A 22,134-nucleotide genomic window follows, 5' to 3' on the forward strand; every position below is an offset into this window, starting at 1 on the left:
AGGCTTAAATTGGTTTCTATTCATGGCTATGTATCTTCACACTCCCAAAAAAGCACAAGTCTCTGCACAAGGTCCCTCTGAATCAACCAAAAATAAGGTTGAATGGAATAGGGGAAAGAAAGATTTAAGTTCCATGGAAGTCAAGCTGAAAGTTCATCTAAGATGAATTTTACCTCTCTGAAGAAGGCAAAAAATAACAAGGGCACCTCAGTAACTGTGTTTTAACTGAACTTTTTAATGGGGATGGATACAATTAATACATTGTAAGCCAGTTAACAATTTACATTGAATTAATATTTAGTGAATAAATTAATGGTCAGCTGGACAAAAAATAACCTCAAGGAAGGAGTAAAGATATTACAAATCCCTTGAGGAGCTCTTCCACTGCTAGATGGTGTCACCGTTGATACACACCCAAAACTGTATTGCTATGATTCTTCTGTTTCCCCAAATGCCTCCACTGCAGTACCTGCAGTATTTCCATTACTGTCTCATTAAATTACTTAAACTCCATTATCAGATGGGCAGCGCTTTGGTAGAGGTGTGGCAAAAGATTCTTTGCTTTCTGTCAACGCTCGTGGCTGATGCACAAAAACACTGAACCTGACACCTTGGTTTGCTGCTGCCCTCACAAACCCACTATTTGCAGTCATGGTGATGGCTTTTAAAGTGTCTCCTGTCCCAAAAATGGCTAGAGAGCGGCTGTTGATTTTTGAACTGGCCACTAGTCCTAAGGCACGGTCAGAGGGCTGATCTGGCACCACGTTAATCCTTTCAACAAGTAATGCAGCTCGCTCTTTCTCTCCAGGTCCTCCCAGCGTTTCCAAGATGGACTGAAAATCTCTGACAGCAGATTCACATGCAAAGAGCTCTTTTCCCTCCATGAACTCCTTCAGCTGAGGCAGGACTCTCTCCCTTCTTTCTTGGGCTGCTTGCTCTGTCAGCACTTTTTCTCTGAAGACAAAGTTGCAGCCACCATAGCTCAGCGCAGAGACGTAGGTTATTAACGTAGTGATGTCCAAATTAACTCTATTGCAGACGTTTACTTTGATTTGGGTAGGGAAAGCAATGCTGGCCACTAAATTCTCTCGGTCTACCCTGGTCACCTGCAGGAGTTCAGGGCCTTCTGTATCTGATTCACTGGTGTTAAGATGCTCATTTTCTGCAGATGGTTCTACCAGTGAGTTCACAGCAACAATGTCTCCTCTCACAGAGATTCCCATCTCCTTGAGCCTCTCTGCCATAGGACTGGACACGCTGTTGTAGAACGCAAAGATGATGTGGGGATTGCTGTACTCCACTGGCTGCTGAAGGCTTGCTTGCAGGAAGTCCTCTGCCTGCTCAATGACACTTTTGTCACCATACTGGCCTCTTCCCAGCCAGATGTTATGTAGGGCCTCAGCTTTACGACCGATGGCCTTTACCCACGTGTGACCTCCGTTTGCAACAACATCTACCACCAGCGTCTGTTTGTCTCCAAATCTGTCCTCGTAAGCAAAGACATGGAGAACACTGACAACATCCTCCAGGTTCTCTGCTGACTCAATAATGGCTTGGAGATGGGTAAGGTTTGTACTCTGCAGATGGGATTCTTTAATGGCCACTTTCCCTGCCTCCACCTTGTGCAAGAAATTAAGCTCAGCCTTCAGTTTGCTACATAGCTTTGCCCCACCTTCTATTCTCCTTTTCTGGGACTTGGAAAGGGCTTCTGCTCTCTTAATCAAGTCTTTGGCAACAGCAATTCTTTCACAAAGCAGAGACTGCACAGACATGTTGGAAACATTATTCCTGTCAAGGGAGAACAAAGAAGATTGTTACTGCATGGCCAAGAACAAAGACAGTCAGAAGAGTTCTTTCTAAAAATATACACTCCAGCCTTGCAGTAGACTTAAGTGCAACAGCTATTGTAAAGCACAAGCAACTGGAACCTCAACACAAAGTAGTGGTGATGAGTTCAACCCCTTTCCTTCACCTTTAGAGATCCAACCTACAGCCTCAGAAGACCCCAGTTCTCATCTAGGCAGCACTCAAGTCTACACAGAGACCTTGCAAGCTTGTGGTTTCTCCTCACCTGCCTCGTAAGAGACCTTCATTCAGCCAGTCACTGAGAGGGATGTTAACTCTCACAGTTCATTTGCAAAAGCTGCCATCCAGAGCAAAATTAGAAATACAGTTAATGCCATAAGAAAATCTTGCCTCTCCCTCTCATCACACTTACCATTAAAATTAAAAACTACCTACCATGCTTGCACATATCCAGCTTTCAACCTGTACTGTTCAACTCAGTGCATAAACTCCCAAGAGGTAGTGAAGCACTGGGACAGGTTGCCCAAAGAAGCTGTAGATGCCTCATCCCTGAAGTGGTCAAGGTTATGGTCAGGTTGTATGGGGCTTGGAGCAACCTGGTCTAGTAAAAGGCACCACAGAAAAAGGTGTCCCAGCCCACAGCAGGGGGGTTGGAACTAGATGATCTTTAATGTCCCTTCCAACCCAAACCATTGTATGTTTCTATTACACAGCCTCATGACAGATTATGATTCATAATTCTAGTGTCAGGAGAATCCCTATGCCAAAATTGCTATGTTTTCTAATTCCACAAGATTTACTGGGTTGCATTCTGATAAAACCATTCTTTTACATTTGTATTACTTTAGTAGGCCTTCCTTGAGGAAAGTATGATAGGAATTCTTTTACTGAATATGTGTTGTCTTTGAAAATGTAGGGTTCATACTACACCAAACAACAGCATAATCAAGACAGTAACCACTATGAATAGTGAAATTAGTAAATTTTGACTCCTGACTACAAGCATAAACACTGTAATTCTTCCTATAATTCTTACCTAGCCTGCATGTTGAAGTAAACTGTATTAAAAGACAAGATAAATGAAACTCCAACTGAAAAGGAACAACAGGACACAACCCGGTCCTACGACAGGCTCTGCCAGTGCAACTCAGTGGCCTGCCTTCGAACAGTGGGAACCTCCCCAGCCCGGTCCCATGCCCAAGTGCAAACACAGCCAGCACTAACTGCTACTAAGTGCTAACTGCACTGGCCTGGTTCACATCCAGCAACAGCAACATCTCCTCCTGCTTCCAGGCCAAGACTCCTGATGCCTTCCGACACGACTTACTAACTCTCTTCACGGTCCCAGGACAGAAAAATCAGCTTCACTCCCTCCAAGTCTTTGCCACTGTCACAAGCTTATCCTTGCATGCAATGCAATGCATTGTAAAACCTCACGACTGGGCACCTCTCCCCACAGCAGCTACAACTCCTACACACACACGCACACAGAGACGCTTCAAGACGGAGCCTAAATCAAGGGCTGCTGTAAAACCACAGACGCAAATACTTTTTCAGCACAACAACTGCGCGCTGGCGCCACTATCAACCACAAGGTCACACAAGCTCCCTTGCTTTCCTCCCAGGGCCCGATCTCCCCTTGGGCGGGGATCGGTGGCGCCGGCGGCCCCTCCCCAGCCCGGCCCTCTCCTCCCGCCGCTCCGCCATCACGTGTGCGCCGCGCCGCCATCTCGGGTGAGGGCACGGCACCCTCAGCGCTCGCCCCAGCCCGGCTCGGCCCCCCGGCCGCCCCCGGCCTCGCCCTCCGCCCACACGCCGGCCCCGGCGGAGCGGGCGGGTGCGGGACGCTGGCCCTTGTCGCTCCTGTTCTCCCCGTCCCCCACTCTCTGCCGGCAGGTGATGGGCTCGGGTCCGCCTCGCCTTTCCGGCGACTCCCGGCCCCGCTCCCTCCCTCGGGGCCGCCGCCTTGCGCCAGCCCCCGCAGCCCGTACTCACAGCCCAGCGGCCACAGCCCTCGCCCCGGGCTGGCGTGGCGCGTCGCGGCTCGGCCCAGCCCGGCACCTCCCCCGGGGCCGCCGGGCGGGGACAGCCGCACCACCCGCCTCGCTCCGCCGGCTCTGCCCGCCCGGCCTGGCACTGCTCCCCGGCGTGGCCAGGTTAGCGCGAAAACCCTTCCAGGGCGAAATGTATTACATCAGGTCAGACGCAATCTCGGAATATTCTGATTTGGAAGGAACTCACAAGGATTGTTGCGTCCAACCCTTGGCCCTGCCCGGGACAGCCCCAAGCCTCACACCGTGTGCCTGAGAGTGTTGACTAAAAACCACTTGAACTGTGTCAGGCTTGGTGCTGGGGAGCCTGTTCAGTGCCCACCGACTCTCTGTGTGAAGACCTTTTCTCTAATATCCAACCTAAACCTCCCCTGACACAGCTCTAGGCCAGTCCCTGGGTCCTGTCCACTGATCACCACAGAGGAGAGATCAGTGTCTGCCCCTCCTCTTCGCCTCATGAAGAAGCTGTAACTGCAGTGGGGTCTTCCCTCAGTCTCCTCCAGGCTGAACAGACCCGGTGACCTCAGCTGCTCCTCACACAGCTTCCCCTCAAGGCCCTTCAACGTCTTTGTTGCCCCCCTTTGGACACTCGCTAGTAGCTTTGTATCTTACAGTGTGGTGCCCAGAACAGCACATTATTCAATGTGAGGCTGCAATAGCAGAGTAATGGCAGGCAGACACAGGTTAGCCTTGGACTTTTAACTTCACTGGAGAAGTAACAGCCATTTGGACAACAAAAGTGGGCTGTACTAAACCATTGTGTGAATATGTAAGCAAGTGTCCCCAAATTTGCCCCAAGTTGCTGCCTGCCTCCATGCAGCAGACAGAGCTGTGGTCCCATTCCTCTGCATGCAGCAATCAATATTCCCTTACACTGTGAGAGAGACTTGGCTTATGATTGCTGGTTCTTACAGGGAGAGATGATCTCTACTTGTCTGAATAATTTCACAAGATCTGGAAAGCAACAGTAAGCTAAAGCAAGTTGAAAGGGGCTTACTGTACCTGTATGTGCTTTACTGTGGGTGATGGCACACTACAACAGGCTGCCTGGAGAGGTTGTGGAGTCTCCCTCACTGGAACGATTCAGGAACTATCTAAACACAATTCTGTGCCCTCTGCTCTAAGATGATCCTGCTTGAGCAGGAAGGTTGGACCAGATGTTAACCTGACCCATTCTGTGATTCTGTGACTTAAAGAAATAACTTCATTAAATCAAGTTACTCTTCCCAGACCCCGATCCCCCTTGTTAAATAAGGCCCAGTTCTCATAGGTGTTACACTATCCCGAGGACCTTGGAGCACATCCTCTTCCAGCATAAGCAAGTTAACATTACATACTTCAAGTAACAAGTGTCTCTTTTTCTTCCTTCAGATGACTGCATTAGTAGGAACAAGTTAAATGACACAAAGTTATAATTCATAGTGAGCTGAAGTAACCAAGCCTGTAATTTGTCATTTCTCACAAAGGAACAGTGTTTGTCTGTCTTACTGCACCTCGACCCCTTTATGCAGTTTCTTCAAAATATATACAAAAAAGCTAATCTAATGCAACTAAAGGGTGCACTTCTTGAAAATTACCACCATCACCATATAATTTGGTAGTCCACTGCACTAGTATTGCTCACTCCTGAAGTGATTTTATTTAAGAAATACATCTTCAAGTTAAAATACTATTTCCTTAAATTTTAAAAATTTAAGAAAAAAATATGTTACTTAGTTGTCTGCAGTTTAAAGATTTCCCTTTAAATAGTAGATAAAATTTAGCTACTATTCCAGTCATGCAGTTAAAAAACACCCCACATTTAAAACCACACCACCTTCCCCATCAGAGCAGCATAATATCAAGTCTATCCAACTATCACTAAGAAAATTACCTAATACTCTAAATAAAGCCTGAATTCAAAACATTATGCATATTGTTTCCGAATTACACCAAGTCCCATAAACTCTGATTCATTGCAGGTTTTAAGTATTACCAGGGAGCTTTGGGATTCAGTTCTTAATGGTGTAAAAACAGTCACCAGCTTGGCTCATTGAAGTGAACACCACTGGCAGAAGACCACGGAGACCTGCTCATATCTTTTAACACAAAACAAGGAGAAGTTTACCATGGTTTGAAACTTGCCTTGGTTTCAAATCCCTTCACAGGGTGTTCTTTGCTCATCAATTGTTTCTATTAGCAGAGACAATTAAACCACTGCAGTCAATTTCTGAAGTACCTACACACACTTGTGCATGTAGAAAACTCTTGAATATTTATACAGCATTAAAAAACCAAGTGTACATAAATATTCTAAATCAAAGATGCAGCGATATAAAGCTTTCAGTTTCAGATCTGAGTTGTTTTATTTTCTCTAGAATAACAATCAAGAGTATGGCCTGGTTTTCAGATCACTCAAAAAGTGATCTGGCGGAACTCTTAATGAACCATTTGGACAGAGCTTTTATTTCTAACATTAGGAGATAAAACTTCATTTATTGCATGCTTCAGAAATCCTTATTCACCTGATGATAACATAAACCATCAGAAGACAGACTTTGGAAAGCACAGGTCAATCAGCTTATACACTATTTCTATTCATATTCTGTATTTTCTTCATTAGTTATGGCTGGCTGATGTGGGACCTGCAAGGCTGCTCCCCTACATCCATAGCCTTACATACAAGCAGACTGACCCAGCTACTGCTTTAGTTAATTACCAACATTTTAAAAATCAGATTGCTTTAAAAAATATAAAATTTGAAAACAGCAACTTAAATGGCTGCAGACCAGATTATTTCTGCTGAAAAAAAGTATATTTATCCCATTTCTTTTGCGGTACATGTAGGTTTTTATGACTTGAACAACTCTACACATGTAACAGATGTACTGATATATCCGCACAATGAAATTTATAAAAGTTATGGTGCACCAATTATATGTTCCTTTCATGACATTTTCAGAATTATCTTGCAAGTTGGAAAATACTTTAGCACAATTCAAGGGATAATTACATTACATACTCTCATTTTGTTTTGTAAATTCCACTGATTTTTATCGATGGTGATAAATGCATTGTTTTCAGTAAGAGTTACTTCTTTTCCTAACAATATTTCAAGATTGAAAAAGTGCAATTTCTAGGGCCAAGAAAATAACTCAAGTAAAACCGGTTCTTGTGACTCAAAGACCACGAGGGTCAAAAGCAGAGAGGCTCAATCAGATCACAGTAAACACCTGAAATGGAAGACTTTCCTGGCCCTTTGTAAAAGTACCTGATCTTTTTTACCACATAAAACTATTTCTGGAAATTAAGTAACATTTAAACAATATTCCAAAGTGAAACAATTATCCTGTCACTCAACATTTAATTTTTTTAAAAGAAGGCTGAATGTAAGTTTATCATGGCTGTATGTGAAAAACTTTCCTCAACAATAAGGATACTGAAATCCAAGCTTCATGTAGAGAAACAAATTAGGATTGAAAAGACACACAGACACCTTCCCCCAAAACAGTGGCCTTTGATTTTATTCTTTAGCCTTTTTCAAGCTGTCACTATAACTTTACATTTTGTACAGTATTTTGTGTGTCAAGGGAAAGAATTATCTTGAACAAGATTCCGTGTATTACAATATCAAGGACCGTTGTATGTGCACCCATGATGTTTAAAAAATCTCTCAGACAAACCATGTAGAAATAAGTATGCAAAAAGGGCAAAGAAAAACATTTAAGTAGCCAAAATTAAAAAGACCTTTGTGTGAACCACACAGTCTACCTTGGTTTCTACTAGGCTATTGCAGCCAAGTAGTCCTTAACCTCAGTTGGAGTGAGCCTCCTAAAACCAGCTTCATTACAAATGCCAACTTCAATGTTGTCTTCTGTCATTTGCCCTTCAAAGCTCTCCTATTGAAAAAAATACAGTTCAGTGAATCGTATCAGTGAAGACGTAAGAAATTTCTTTCTTAAATACTTTGCTAACCTTTAGTGTTAAGATAGCTGTATGAATGGCATCTTCAAGCTCCAAATCTTCATTGTACCTGTAAACAGACATTCATTTATTTCAGCACAGGACAAAAACCTTTACAAATTTTTTCTAAAATCCCCAAAACTACTAAAATCTTTCTGTTTCTCATACAAATATTATTTGTAAGCATTGTGTCATTAATAGCCAAAGTTATTTTTTGTTAAAAAAAAATCTCTACTCTTCCTACTGACACTGTATATACCATTGCTGCAAATATGCTGAATATAATGTTTATTGCATTCAAGGAATTCTACATAAACACAAAAGTTGGAGTTTAAAGAAATCCAACTTCCTGTGCACGTATAAACAAGTACACTGGAAGCATCACACGTTAAGTATTTTAAAACTTTGTTCTTACAATTTAAAAAGCATGCATTTTTTTCAATCTGGTTATTTTATATATATATATAGAACGTGAACAAAACACAGCATTCTTTAGAGAAGTATCAAATGCATTACCTTTTCTCAAGAAATGTTTTCCCATTTACATAATTTTTTCCCATTGCTGTTGCTTTCCAGGCAAAATAAGCTCCCTGTAAAGGCAACAATCTATAATTGAATTGTTTTGTGCAAATTAGTGAAATACTATATATTCAATTACTTAGTAAGAAAGTGCAGAGGAAATTACGAAAATACTGAGTGTTCTAAGACTACAGGAGACAATTTTGGATTATATTAAAACTAATCTTATATGGATACATATGCTGTGAAACTATACAAAATGTGTATTGGGCCCCACCTATTTTCAACCTCCCACTACTTTAAAAGATGCACTTAGTAAGTCATTAGCATGGTTTTGATTTGGGATTCCTTAAACCAAGCTAGTATATTTGCCTTTGAGAAAGTGTACACTAAAATCCTTACTGAGGCTCACCCCACATATCCTTGTTTTTGAAGATAAAGTAATGTAAGTGACTTGTTGCAAATCAGCCATTTGATTTATGCTCACTACTACCAAAATATTTAGTCATCGCTTCTATTCCCTCCTCTAGCATGAAGACCATGAGCAGTTCTATGCCTCAATCAAACTGCCTTAAACAAGGCATCTGCATTTTGCTTTTTACACTGAAGCATCAGGTAATTCAAACCACTGCAAGCTGCAACGACCATTTCAATGACCTCATTTTTTTGTCTGAAGCACTGCACCTCACTGCACCACGTGCATGGAAGGGTAGTTTTTCTGAAGTGCAGTGCAAACCCAGCAAATAAACTCATTTAAATTAACTGCTGTCATTAAATACCAAAGCACGTGCATTACATTTCACAATGCAACAGGTTTTGGCTTGATTTCCATTCAGTTTGGAGCAGTACAGACAGTCATTTTCTTTTTTTCTAGTAGCTGTCGCAGAATGCCATTTTTGCTGGCATTATCAACTAGGTGGAAAGGTATGAAAAGGGATGATCTCCCTCAGAAACAGCTGCCATCCCTCCAGCAGTACAGGAACATGTAAGAAGAGAATGAGGCAGCCTTGCGCCAAGCACCTACTGAAATGACCCATTTTGACTTCTGAAGTCAAAATCTTTCATTCTAGCTCTGTACTGTTATTCTCTGTATTATTATCACAGAAAGTGTTTCACGAGCACATGCAAAGCTTCATGTTTTATCAGAGCAGCAGAACTTACAAGTGTAAGATACTTACAGATGGATCTGACTGAAATAAGTATGGCCGCCCTTCATTCCAGCCACATATTAGCAGTGATACACCAAAGGGACGAACACCACTACAGGCAAACAAAACACAGTGAATTATCCAGTGAAAGTCAAAGGTGACTGATTATTTTGGATGTGTTTGTCTTTTCCCCAGACCAGGGCTGTAATGAGGATGAGCCAACCAACAGAACAAAACCAAAAGTGTCCTGCCTACATGTTTGTGTGCAAGATGTGGAGATCCATTGTCACCCACTATCAGTCAGTGCTCCTCTGGTTGGCACACTTTCTGTGCACGTTCTCCACTGAAAAACTGCCTTTTCCACAAAAACTCCAATCACTGGGTAGCTGTTGCTCATTACACTTAAATAACACAATCTTTCTAAGCAACTCTGCAATGCCAGCACGTACCCAGACTGCGTGTACTCCTGCATCACAGAAGCAATTCTCTGTACTAGCTGAGCTGTTGGAATGGGCTCATGATACACCAAGTAATACTGCTGGGCCAGCTTCCGAGCTCTGTGCACAAGTACTCTGAAAACAAAGACAAAAGTACTATGTCAAAAAAATTCCAACTAGAACTGAAAACTCATAATAATAAGTACCTATTCAGGAGTTGTATATCTGGCATAACATTACTATAAGAACACAAGACGGTGCTGAGTTATCTTTATCAACCAAGTAATTGCTGAAATATTTAAAGTAAAAGTAAGATTACATTGCTTTCATTCTTTAGATATAAGGTTATCTGACAAGTTAATGAATGTATTAAGAAAAACTTCAAGGGAATGTCATTTACAGTGCCATACAATATTCTGACATACACCTATAAAGAAACGGCTAATTGCTACCTGTTACTTAAACTTCTTGTATGAATATGCATCTAAATAGTGATCAAACAAAATGTTTTAATACCTGTAATCTGGACCCATACCACTGTACACTAAACCTATATGTTTGGTAATTGGTTCTACTTTGTGGACACTCCTTTCATCATACAGAATAGATTTCTGCTTCTTCTCAGTTGCCAACACCACTCCATTTGCAGCTGGAAAAGAATAAAAAATTTATTTTAAAATTAAACTAAAATTAGCAGCCAAAACACAGAATAAGCTTACTAAACTGTAAAAAATTTCTTCCTGTCTTTTTAAAAGCTGTTCAAGCTTACAATCAGGTTAAAGAGAGATACTGTGATGAATACACCAAACAAACACATTTTTTTAAATAACCACACAGCTTCCATAACCTCAGAATCCCAGAATCTAAAGATTCTGTATAACATTAATAACTAAGCAATCTACATAACTTTTTTTGTGTGTGTTATTTCTATATGTAAGGACAGGACCCCAAAACCAAACATCTGCTTCTACTAGCTGAATGTCCCCAAAATCACCCAAAAAAGAATAAAATATTAAACCTATTAAAACATGTGAAAATCCACTGAAAGAGTAACAAAATATGTAACAGAAAGAAAGCTAAAGAAGGATTTAATACAAAGGACCCAGTACATGATCCAAACTGGTTTAGTTCTCTCAAAAAATAATCAAAATTCCAAATCTGTCAATAAAGTATTTTCAGGACATACCTTTAATCCCAACTGATGGAGCTCCTGCAGCTACTGCAGCCAAAGCATATTCAATCTGAACAAGCTTTCCAGAAGGACTAAAAAAGAAGATGCAAAATAAGGTTTTCCATTCACTGGGAAAAAATCTTCACACACATGACTGGGTGTGTCATGACTTCTTATTGAAACTACATTGTATGTGTGGTTTCCAAAAGCTTTCAAGACACTGATGTTCACTGGTGAAAGGAACCAGCAAAACACAGCTATGCTTCTTGACTGACAAGCACACTAGGTCAGTGGCACAAGACAGCAACAACTCCCATTCATTCCCAGGTATTCCTGCACCTTGTTTTAACAATCCACCTTATTCTGGTAATGGAGGCAGAATCATCAGAATAGAGCTGCAGGTGTCAAGCTAAGTAAGTTACAAAGTAACTTATTCAGAAAGCGGGGGGCGGAGGGGTCCGTTCTCCATCCCCAGAGAGACAGACACTCACTGGACAAGTGATTTTGCAAGTGGATCTATTCCCTAGGCTGTATTTCAGACACTGCTGCTTTAATAGTTGCAGAAATAAAATGGGATGTTATGTAACTCAGTGCTTAGATGAAGAAAACAAAGGAAGCAATAATCAATCAGTATAGTCATTTATACACTGAGGAAACAGGGTATAAGTGTGACAAAGTAGCAATTCTGGCATTTCTACTACAAAATATAACAAATCAGAACAGTCATTCCAGCCAGCAGTGCTTCTGTAAAATAGAAAGCGTTTGTAACTCCCTTAGGAAACCACTTCTGAAGGCTAATAAAGAATTCAATTTGCTTGAGCAGAGCAAGCATGTTGGGCTGCTTCCATCCATTAAGAACATTCTTTTCATCATTTTAGGTTGTGAACGGCTTCATTTGTTCAGCTGCAACAAGCTTCAGCAATCCCTTTTGCAATTACAAAGCATGACTCTCTGCTGAGATTAAGGAGACTCTTCATCACAAGCAGCAAAAAGGTTCTTGTGTCCAGTTTTTCTTTTTCTATATGCAACATAGGTCTGGATACCTTAATAGTTTCAAAAAATGAATGAAAAGTAATACCCTTTCCTCTAAATTAATCTTCAGTCTAGGTATTAGAGCAATACCCCAACTGACACCACTTGAATAGCACGTTCACTCTGTGCATGCCATCATTCCACATTCACGCTATGGACAACACCAAGTGCAAGGAGAGCTGACACTGCCAAATGTAGCAGGAAGGAACACAAACTGTTTCAAAACTCATTTGCTTCACTCATTCCCACATCTGCAAAGCTTGTTCTGAAGCAAGTTCCCAGGACACCACAGTTCAGCTGTCAACATGCATTTCCAGTTAGCTCAGAATCACAGAATTATTCACCACCCTACAGCGTGTGTGGGGTGATCCCGGGTTTGCTAAGCCAAGCACTCGCTGTAAGGCACTAGCAGTGTCGACACAGACCTTAACATGGTCCTACACCAGCTCTGTCTCACAGCAACGAGGAGACACAAGCGGCGCACGCACTGAGGCCCGAGGTCAGCGACAGACACCCGGTAGACCCACGACCCTGCCCGCTGCCCTTCTGGAAGCCTCTGGGCAGTTGCGTGTCCCCCTCGAGCGCCCGACCCCCGCCGCTCTGCCCACGCCCGTCACCAGCTAGCCCCCGCTGCCCCCCGGCGCTCGCAGGCCCGATGACTCTGCAAAGCGCCCCCTCGGTCCTGACTCGCCGCCGGCGGCAGGCCGCTCCGCTCAGGCTCCGCGCTGTTCTCCCGCTTGCCCGGCAGCTCGGCCGCCTCTTCCCCCGAGCTCACAGCCGTCCCTGCCCCGGCACCTGAAGGTGGTGAGGGAGAAGCTGTAGCCGCGCTCCGCCATTTTGGCACCAGCCCCTGCTCTCTCCGTGCCAGACCCTCGGCGCAGGCGCGGACGCCGCTCCCGCTCCCCGCGCGAAGGCACAGCCAGCGCGCTGATTGGCGGCGTGGTGACCCGTGCCTGAGCGTGCCGGCATGCGGCTGGGAATTTGAGTCCTCCACCGCCCTCCACCGCCCCGCCCTCCTGGTGGCGAGAGTAGCGCTGGGAGTTGGAGTCCTGGTCCTGTCTCCCTGCAATGCCGTGACAGGCTGAGGGCACTCGGTTTCCCAGAAGGCTCAGGAATAGGGGCGCCTCCCCCGAGGGCTCGGCAGGGCCGTGTGAAGTTATGGCGGTGCTGGTGCTGGTCCGCTCTCCGCTGCCGCGGCTTCGCACTCTGCTCCAGCGTTACTGGGGGCAGCTGGAGCGCGGCCTCCGGCCGGGTGTCTTCGGGAGCCAGAACCCGCCCTGGGGTAGGTCCCGGCCTCTTCTCCGCCTAGCTGAAGGAACGGGACGCCTTCCTGCCTTGGGAAGGGTTTGGAGTAGATGATCTCAGAGGTCCCTTCCAACGCCATCGATTCTATGATTCTGCGAGAGGGCGAGGTCGGGGCAGAGGGACTCGTTTTACCCCTGAAGGGCGGAGGCACGGAGGGCGCTGGGGCAGGAGGGCGCGGCCCGGGGAGTGAGAGCGGGGCGGGGCCGCCGCTCTGGTCTTGCTTCGGCGGTGACGGGTGGCTTCCGTGTTGTGTTTCCTCGACTGCACGTAAATGGGGCTTGGCTGTAAGGAATTTCTTTTTCATAGCATCACAGATTATGGTGAGCTGGAAGGGGCACACAAGGATTATCAAGTCCAACTCAGCCCTGCACAGGACAGCTCCAACTGTTGCACCATGTGCCTGAGAACGTTGTCCAAACGCTTTCTGAACTCTTGTCAGGCTTGGAGCCTGTGACCACTTCGCTGAGGAACCTGTTCCAGCGCTCAACCACCCTCTGGGGGAAGCTTTTTCCTAATGTTTGACCTAAACCTCCCTTGACTCAGCTTCATGTCATTCTCTGGTCTGTCACCACAGAGAAGAGATCAGTGCCTGCCCCTCTGCTTCCTCTCGTGAGGAAGTTGTAGGCTGTGGTGAGGTCTCCCCTCAGTCTCCTCCAGGCTGAGCAGATGAAATAACGGCTGCTTCTTGTATGGCTTCCCCTCCAGACCCTTCACCATCCTCGTGGCCCTCCTTTGAACACTCTATAAGAGCTTTATATCTGTCTTACATTGTGGTGCCCAAGACTGTGCATAGTGTTCAAGGGGAGGTTACACCGGTACAGAGCAGAGCAGGACAATCACCCCCTGTTTTCCTCTCTCCTGCAGGAGCAGCACTAGCTGTGCAAGGTCCAGCTCTTGTTCCACAAGGGATGAATGGCGGCGAGAGCAGCGCCAAGGCGCCGAGCCTGCTGGAGAGTGTGGTGTGGATGGCAGCGCCCAAGCACAGACGCACCATCGAGGTGAACCGCTGCAGGCGGAGGCATCCCACCAAGCTCATAGAAATAAAGGTGAGCAGCAAAGCCCTTGTGGTGAGGAATCAGTGCAGAGGGAAGTACTGGCTGTAAAAGCTCTCTGGATTTCGTTTATAAATAAAGAAGTTTAAAAGATACTGTAATCTTTAAAATCCTTTGTAACAGGTACCTTCATGTGTGACAGTAGTCTGAGGTTAAATAAACAGTGACATTTGAGGTGCAAGCCAACAAAATGTGAGTTTTGGCTGAACAGACAGTGTAAATGGAAAAGGCCTACATTTTCTGTGCATCTAATTGAGTCCATAGGTCTTTAGTCTTCCAAACGTAGTTAGGCATGACTTAGATACTGAATTTATAGGCTGTTCTTATTAGTAAGCATTTGACATAACAACACATTACAGAAAAGTTACATAAAAGAATACATTTTGAAATGGTATGTGAATTTCTCTAATTTAACATTTTTATTTGTAGTAGTTCCATGTTTCTTTTTTAGTTGCTCTTCAAATTACAAAATTTCCTGTTTTCCACTGTCATTTCAGAGGAATATAGATGTTTGTCCTGAATGTGGAAACTTGAAGCAGAAACACGTCCTTTGTGGCTATTGTTACGCGAAAGTCAAAGAAGAAACTCGACTGATACGGATGGAAATACACAAGAAGGAAGGAGGACCACTTAATGCTCCAGCTGTAGAGAGTGTTGTCCTTTATGAAGGAGAAAAACCCACAGAAAAAGATGAAGGCAAGCGGATCATTGAGAGAGCCAGGAACCGCCCATCTTGGTTTGTTCAAAATTGATGCTGTAAAATTAGTGGTGGCAAAAGCAGTTGCTGCAGGAAGAGAAACTGATTTTCAAGAATGTTTTTCTTGTTCACTCAGTGCGAACAGAACTCCTCTGAACCTTTGAGACGCCTGCTTGAATTTTGTGTCATGCGCATATGGTTTTACAGTCAGATGTTGTTTCTCTCGCATGTAGTGAGAAATGCTTCTCAGTGATACATCACAGCAGTCAACAGAGAGAAATCAGGATCTGCCTTGGATTTGGATATTTGCATATCATTCCATGAACAGTTTGTATGCTGATGTTCTATGCTGGTTTTGTAAATAACATCTTTTAAATTCATGGACAGTACAATAAAGTTTGCTAAGTGTCCCAGGGAAATTTGCTTTCTGGTTTTGGCTGTTGCTCTTTTGGAGGGGAAAAACGTTTAAAAGTGATACTGATTAGAAACAAAGGATGTTTGCAAGGAAAGATGCAGTTATTTCCTTTATGTGGGTTTCCACAATGTTGCCATTTGAGATAATTTGTGATAGTCCTAGGTTTGAGCAATATAGTGGTTGCAGCATAGTATTTACATTTTTTTCTGCACTGGATGATGGTTGAGTGTTCCTTGCTGTTGTCAGTATACGAGATAATTTTCTATCCTAAAGGGATGTGGAAAGCCTCTTTTCCCTCCCTCAACATACACTTGAGTAAAAAACTGAATTGAAAAGTAATGACTGGAAATCTGTAAATGTGAGAGGGGGTCAAAGCTGTCTCTTTCTAGCTGTTCAGTAGTCTGGGTGGTCAGTCTGTCCTTGGAAAACTGCAGCCAGCCATGTTATCTGGAGAAGTTCTGGGCAGAGAGGGGGCAGCTCTGCCTCCACTCTCCACTGGTGCCCTTCAGAAGTAAAGTTGCAGCACCTGCCTGTATTTTCACTTTGGTGTTAGCCACACAGCAGTACCACTGCATTACGGGTTTAAGTCTGTTTTATGTTTTTCTTTGGATTTTCAGTATACAGATAGTATACATAGTAGTCTTTGGTTTTGTGCCTCAGCCATTCTAGTAGCTATTTGCTGACAAAAAATGCAAACCTGCTCCAACCCTGTCACAGAATCCCAGAATCCCTAGGTTGGAAGAGCCCTGCTAGATTGTCCAGTCCAACCCATGCCCTAACAGCACCTCAACTAAAGCATGACAGCATGACCAGCCAATCATTTTTTTAACGCATCCAGGGATGGTGACTCCACCACGTCCCCTGGGCAGACAATCCCAGTCTTTTATTACTCTTTCTAGAAAAGACTTTTTCCAAACATCCAACCTAAATTTCCCCTGGTGCAGCTTAAGACTGTGTTCTCTTGTTCAGTCAGTTGCTGCCTGGAAAAAGGGACCAAGCCCCACCTGAGTACAACCACCTTTCAGGCAGCTGTAGAGAGTGATAAGGTCACCTGCGAGTCTCCCTTTCTCCAGGCTAAACAACAGCAGCTGCGTCAGCCATTCCTCATAGGACACGTGTTGCCAGCCCTTCAGCAGCCCCCTTGCCCTCCTTTGGATGCGTGTGCTCGTGGGCCTTGCAGCTGGTGGCAGAGAAGCAGCTTCTAGTGCCGTGCCAAAGAGAGGAATGACTGGGACACGTAGCCGCATAGCTATATAGATATATAACTAGAGTGTATATATAGAAGTCCAAAGCTTTTTATTAACAGTTGTGTTTTTAATAGATAGCGATACTGGATAAACTGCTAGATAAACTAGATAGTGATAGTGATAGTTTACTAATTATGAAATTATTTCATAAAAAGCTGTAGCACATATAGAATGTCACTTCCTGTTGTGACCCATATGAAGACTCTGTAGTTACTGTGCTTATGCGAGGCAAGATTTTCATAACATTGAAGTATTTATAAAATATATAGTATACACATATTGAATACAAAACAATAGGTTAACAAAATGGAAATGAAAGTAAAAACCAAATTCTATCGAACTTCTACAGAATTACACAGAATAATAGCTATTCATACTGAAATCTTTGCTGAATATATAGAATGTTCTGTAATGACAAAAATCATCATCATAGATATGATAACAACACACTAAATTCTGTATGTATGTCATGTCACTATCTCGAGTGACAATATTTATGCTCTGCAGTTACTGTATTTATGACGGGAAAGTTGTCTATTACAGAAAGATATTTTTAAAAATAGATAGAATGCATATCACATGTCGAATATTTGCCTACAGAAATACGGCCACCTACAGTGTCACTATCTGTTTGGACATACATGAATGCTCCATAGTTAGTGTACGTAGGCCTGGCAAGCATGAAACTGCTTTGCTGTTTTTTCAATAAAATGCAATCTTACAGAATCTGGAGTGTGCAAGACTTTCTTGATCTCAGCCAGACCCACAGCAGTGGTCAGTGTCACCTGCTGGGAAGGTGGGCTCGTGAACAGGCTCCTTGAGCTCAGCCAAACTTACAGTGCTGATTTGGTTGTCAGCACAAATTGAGGCCAGCTGCCCGCAGCCCCTCTGATCCCAGAATCCCAGAATGGCTGGGCTTGGCAGGGTGCTTAGAAATCGTCCTGTTGCCACCCTGCTGCCCAGGGCAGGGACACCTTGCAGCAGGCCAGCTTGCTCCAAGGCCCATCCGAGCTGGCGTGGAACACTGCCAGGGATGGGGCAGCCACAGCTTCTGTGGGCAGCGTGGCGCAGGGCCTGAGCAAGCTCAGAGGCCAGAACTTCTTCCACCTCTCCAGCCTAAGCCCGCCCTGTGTCAGTGGGAAGCCACTGGCCCTGGCGCTGTCCCTGCAGGCCTTTGGACACAGCCCCTCGGCAGGTCTCTGGTGGGCCTCGTGCAGGGACTGAAAGGCCGCAGGAAGGAGTCCCCGGAGAAGGCCTTGGAGAGCGCTGGCGCCAGGAGTGCCGCCATGAGGGCGGCAAGCGGGGCCTGGCAGGGCCGTGGGGGCGGGAGGGCGCAGGGCGGGCGCTGAGGCCCTGCCCGCTGGAGCTGGGAGCTGTGGAGTGCGGCGGGCAAAGAGCCGTGGGCTCCCGCAGCTCTGCGTCCCTCAGGGCCGAGGCAGCTGCCCTGGCACAGCCGGCCAGGGACACACGGCCAGCCCCGTGCCACCCGCAGGGGCCTTCCTGCTCTGGGGCCAGAGTCCCTTGTGCCTGTGAGATGAGTGGCCAGCAGGGCTTGGCTCCCCACGCTGCTGACAAGTGTGCCAGGGAAAATGCCAGCCCGGGAAGAAGCAACAGCAAACAGACCCCAGCATGGCCGTAGGAATACTGCTATCTTACACCGGCTGTCTCTCTTTCCATCTGGGGCTAGCAGAGGGGGGATCTAGAAATAAGAAGTGCCTTTCACTACCAGTAAAGCTTCACCAGTACTGGATGCATATTGCTCAGCTTTCAGCATTGCAAAATTACCAGGACACAGGGCCAATAGGGGTAGGTAGGCCAACCTGGGCCCAGCTGGGAACTGGAGACAAGGTTTGGGCACAAAATCTTACTTCAGGTCTGAAATGCTTGAAATAGATTTTTCAGAGAGGAAGTTGATATGTAGAAGTCAGACCAGCCTGAAAGAAAAGGCAACTGACTTCCACAAAGAAGGGGCAGTAGGCCAAAAACAGGATGAGAGAAAGAACTGGAAAGAACTTGCAGCTTTGCATACAAAGCAGTCTCTTAACAGAACTTCTAAATAGTGTAAGAACAGGCCGGGGCATTCACTCCGTTTTTGCTCTCTGTTTCTCCTTGTCACTTTTTGGGTCATAGCTGCATGTCCTTTTGTTCTGCTGATTGTCTTTCCACCCCGTGTTTCTTCCTACTCTCACCTGCCACAATTGCAGCAGTGTTACAAGTCCTAGCAAGCAGACAGATTGATTCGTTCAGCTACAATGTAGAAACCTCTCACTTTTCAAAGTTTTTGCTCAGGAGCAAGGAAGCAATGCAAGGAAGTCATCGGTTCCTGATGGCACAAGTTGCCTGCAAACTGCTAGAAGCATGCCATGGGAAGAAACTCTTCCATTTGGGAGAATGAAATAGCAGATGGTATTGCACTAAATTGCAATAGTAAGGCAAAAGGCATAAATAAGAATCTGGAGGCTACCTGGATCACAGAACAAACTGGCTTGGCAACAGCCCTGAGAAGAAAGCCCGACTCAACTCGGCCACGAAGCACGTACGGGAAATCTCAAAGCAGGTCGGATGCACTAAGGAACAGCAGCAGAACGCACTCAGACGCTACTGCTACAATCATCATTTCATTTCAGATGAATCAGAACCGTGAGCCAAGGCTTGGGATGGCGTCATCCAGAACTGCTAACACACACCCTTTACAAACACCACAGCCTAAGGGCTGAGCTCAGGGACAGTGCTGCACAGGCCGCTCAAAGAAACTCCAGCAGGGACACCAGCTTCCACGGAGCAATGGAGAGGGATCAATCCGGAACGAAGAAGATGAGCTAAAGACAGCACGGATTGAATATTAATATCTCAGTGTGGAATCAGATGGCCAGATTAGGTCCAGAATTTTCTTTGGGGATTGCTGGACAGACACTGGTGCTTTTTTCAGTTTTTGTTGACTGCACAAGAGTGGTTTGATGGTGTCCCTTCTTCTGGAATATCAAGAGTAATACACCACAAAAGAGAGTGGATCTGTGGCAGCAAGCTCAGGTGTGGCCTGGATGACCAGCACGGAGCTGAGGGAGTGTGGGTGGTGGGGAAGCCTGCACAGCAATGCTGGCTGCGGACAGCACCCGCCTCTTCACAGGCTGCCCACAACACACCCCGCAGCCGAGGCCACGCTTGAGGCACATCTGGCACCTCCGGTGAGGCACAGGCTGAGGAAATGCCCAACAGAGCCACTGAGAAGAGGGACGTTTGGAAAAGGCTGCTTGAGCCACAGGCAGCCCCAGCGCTGTCATGACGTGATAGCACAACCTAAGAAAGAGATGAAGCTATTAAAGAGGGTCCAAAGGTGACAGAAGATGGCGTGACAAGACACAAGACACGCAACCAAGATGGCGATGGCCGTGAGGGGAAGCCATATGAGCAGTGGCTCAGGTCACTTGGTCTGTCCAGCCTGGAGGAGACTGAGGGGAGACCTCATCAGAGTGCACAATTTCCTCATCAAGGGAAGAGGAAGGTCAGCCACTGCTCTCTCTGCTCTGGTGACAAACCCGAGGGACTGGCCTGGAGTTGTATCATGGGCTGTTTGGGTTGGATAGCAGAAGAAAGAGATGAGCTGCTGTGCAGTGCTGATAGCCTCTTCTCTGCACACTCCTCATCTTACCCCATCTCAGGGCTCTAGGAAGCCAGGCGAGGGCTTCTTTCTGCTCTTGCCTGGGCTGAGACCAAAGAGCCTTGCTGTGCCTGGGGCTGTTAGCAGGAGAGCTGGCGAAAGTCACCCCAAGCCACGCAGCCTTGCCCTCCACGGCCCCAAGGACACAAGAGCAGAAAGCTGTAGCCTAAGCTGTATCGCACTAGCACCTTGTTGAACTTGTCCTCTGGCATCACGCAGGGTAGCCAGTGTAAATGTGAGCTGCTTTCTTAGGGAATTCAGGCTTTGCCCACGCTGGGGCCTTGCTGAAGGCAAAGCCCAGGAAGGGCTCTCCCTTGTGCTGCCAGGGCCACGGAAGGCGCCAGAGCAAGAGGGCGTTTCTTGATTGCCGGGATCCCATCCTCACAGTCTGGCCTTGCAGGTTAGCAAAATGCACATGGGTATCCCGGCACGTTGCAGCACTGACTTTCACTCTAAACCTTCCCATTTTCTACAAGGAGAGTTCTGATTTTTCCTTTTGCTTGGAAGGGGATGGATTCCCTTGGTTGATGTACTTGACAGAAAGGTTCTCCTCACATGGAAATGCCTCCTGGCAGCCTGAAACTCTTCTGCTCACCAAAAACCCATTTTATCCCACTGGATCATGGGAAGCAGAGTGTCAAAGCGTTGTATGTTTATTATCGTTTACATAAGTTTCCAAATAAACTTCACACTGAGCTTTGGGCTCTCTAATTTTTTTCCCTACATGCCCTAGCAATGCCCTTAAATACTTTCTGAGAGACTTAACTCTCCTTCCAAAGAGGATGCATCTTCTTTTTATTCCTAAGTCCCTTCAAAACCTTGTTGCCCATCCAGGCTGGACATTTGCCTCATCAAGTCATCTTTCAGCACACATGGACAGTCTGTTTCTGTGCCCTCAAATCTCTGTTTTAAAGCGCATCCACCTTTCCTGGACTCTTGTTTTTAAGGGCTGCTTCCCAAAGAACTCTCTGAATGAGTCTCCTAAATAGGCCGAAGTCTGCCCTTCAGGAGTCCACTGTAAAAGTCTTATTGATGTTCCTCCTGATTTCACCAAATATCAAGAACCCTATAATTTCATGATCACTGTGCCTCAAGTGACCTCCAACCACCACATTACCCATCAGCCCATCTCTATTTGTGAACAACAGGTCTAACATAGTCCCTCCCCTGGTGGGCTCACTCACCAGCTGCAACAAAAAGTTATCCTCCACACACTCTAAAAACTTCCTGGACTGCCTCTTTTCTGCTGTATTAAGTTCCCAGCAGATGTCTGGTAGGTTAAAGTCACCTACAAGAACAAGGGCTGGTGAACCTGAAACATTCTCCAGCTGCTTATAGAATAAGTTGTCCACCTCTTCTTCCTGTTTGGGAGGACAATAGCAGACTCCCAGCAAGATGTCAGCCTTGTTGGCCTTTCCCTTCATTGTTACCCATAGGCATTCAACTTCGTTGTCATGAGTTTCAATACCCATGGCATCAAAAGCCTCCCTAATGTAAAGGGCCACCCCTCCACCTCTTCTCCCTTTCCTATCTCTTCTGAAGAGCTTGTAGCCATGTAGTTCAGTGCTCCAGCTATTTTAGTTGTTTCCATGATGGCAACTACATCACAGCTTTGCTGTTTCACCATGACGTCCAGCTCCTCTTTTTTGTTATT

General features: G+C 45.4%; 3 protein-coding genes across 4 annotated transcripts; 1 reads left to right on the plus strand and 2 right to left on the minus strand.

Moving 5' to 3' along the window:
• Window positions 1-215: 215 nt before the first annotated feature.
• On the minus strand, window positions 216-3,954 carry C1H7orf25 (chromosome 1 C7orf25 homolog). Of its 2 annotated transcripts, none has more exons than XM_063405407.1 (2): window positions 3,802-3,954; window positions 216-1,788 (listed from the first exon to the last, which is right to left on the minus strand). In XM_063405407.1, the coding sequence occupies exon 2, from the start codon at window positions 1,770-1,772 to the stop codon at window positions 504-506; it is 1,269 nt and encodes a 422-aa protein (XP_063261477.1). In that variant the 5' UTR covers window positions 1,773-1,788; window positions 3,802-3,954; the 3' UTR covers window positions 216-503. The 2 variants fall into 2 exon arrangements, with proteins under 2 accessions (XP_063261477.1, XP_063261487.1); XM_063405417.1 differs by lacking the exon at window positions 3,802-3,954 and adding an exon at window positions 2,072-2,090.
• Window positions 3,955-7,333: 3,379 nt separating this feature from the next.
• On the minus strand, window positions 7,334-13,056 carry PSMA2 (proteasome 20S subunit alpha 2). The gene is made up of 8 exons (XM_063405431.1): window positions 12,902-13,056; window positions 11,090-11,166; window positions 10,420-10,552; window positions 9,916-10,038; window positions 9,497-9,578; window positions 8,316-8,389; window positions 7,812-7,869; window positions 7,334-7,735 (listed from the first exon to the last, which is right to left on the minus strand). The coding sequence occupies exons 1-8, from the start codon at window positions 12,940-12,942 to the stop codon at window positions 7,619-7,621; spliced, it is 705 nt and encodes a 234-aa protein (XP_063261501.1). The 5' UTR covers window positions 12,943-13,056; the 3' UTR covers window positions 7,334-7,618.
• Window positions 13,057-13,219: 163 nt separating this feature from the next.
• MRPL32 (mitochondrial ribosomal protein L32) lies at window positions 13,220-17,548 on the plus strand. Its single transcript, XM_063405445.1, has 3 exons — window positions 13,220-13,388; window positions 14,276-14,457; window positions 14,961-17,548. Exons 1-3 carry the CDS (start codon window positions 13,265-13,267, stop codon window positions 15,213-15,215), a joined length of 561 nt encoding a protein of 186 aa, XP_063261515.1. The 5' UTR covers window positions 13,220-13,264; the 3' UTR covers window positions 15,216-17,548.
• Window positions 17,549-22,134: the final 4,586 nt, after the last annotated feature.

This window comes from Prinia subflava, chromosome 1, assembly GCF_021018805.1.
Source record: "Prinia subflava isolate CZ2003 ecotype Zambia chromosome 1, Cam_Psub_1.2, whole genome shotgun sequence".
Classification (NCBI taxonomy): domain Eukaryota; kingdom Metazoa; phylum Chordata; class Aves; order Passeriformes; family Cisticolidae; genus Prinia; species Prinia subflava.

What these genes read in the sequence shown, in the direction of transcription:
- PSMA2 (XM_063405431.1), bottom strand. Translation starts at nt 12,942, where the DNA reads ATGGCGGAGCGCGGCTACAGCTTCTCCCTCACCACCTTCAG. An exon ending in CAGGAGTACACGCAGTCTGG is followed by an intron (nt 9,579 to 9,915) that starts GTACGTGCTGGC and finishes GTTTGCCTGTAG; the next exon opens with TGGTGTTCGTCCCTTTGGTG. An exon ending in CAGCTATCTTAACACTAAAG is followed by an intron (nt 7,736 to 7,811) that starts GTTAGCAAAGTA and finishes TTTTTTCAATAG; the next exon opens with GAGAGCTTTGAAGGGCAAAT.
- MRPL32 (XM_063405445.1), top strand. Translation starts at nt 13,265, where the DNA reads ATGGCGGTGCTGGTGCTGGTCCGCTCTCCGCTGCCGCGGCTTCGCACT. An exon ending in GAGCCAGAACCCGCCCTGGG is followed by an intron (nt 13,389 to 14,275) that starts GTAGGTCCCGGC and finishes TCTCTCCTGCAG; the next exon opens with GAGCAGCACTAGCTGTGCAA. An exon ending in CCAAGCTCATAGAAATAAAG is followed by an intron (nt 14,458 to 14,960) that starts GTGAGCAGCAAA and finishes CTGTCATTTCAG; the next exon opens with AGGAATATAGATGTTTGTCC.
- C1H7orf25 (XM_063405407.1), bottom strand. Translation starts at nt 1,772, where the DNA reads ATGTCTGTGCAGTCTCTGCTTTGTGAAAGAATTGCTGTTGCCAAAGAC.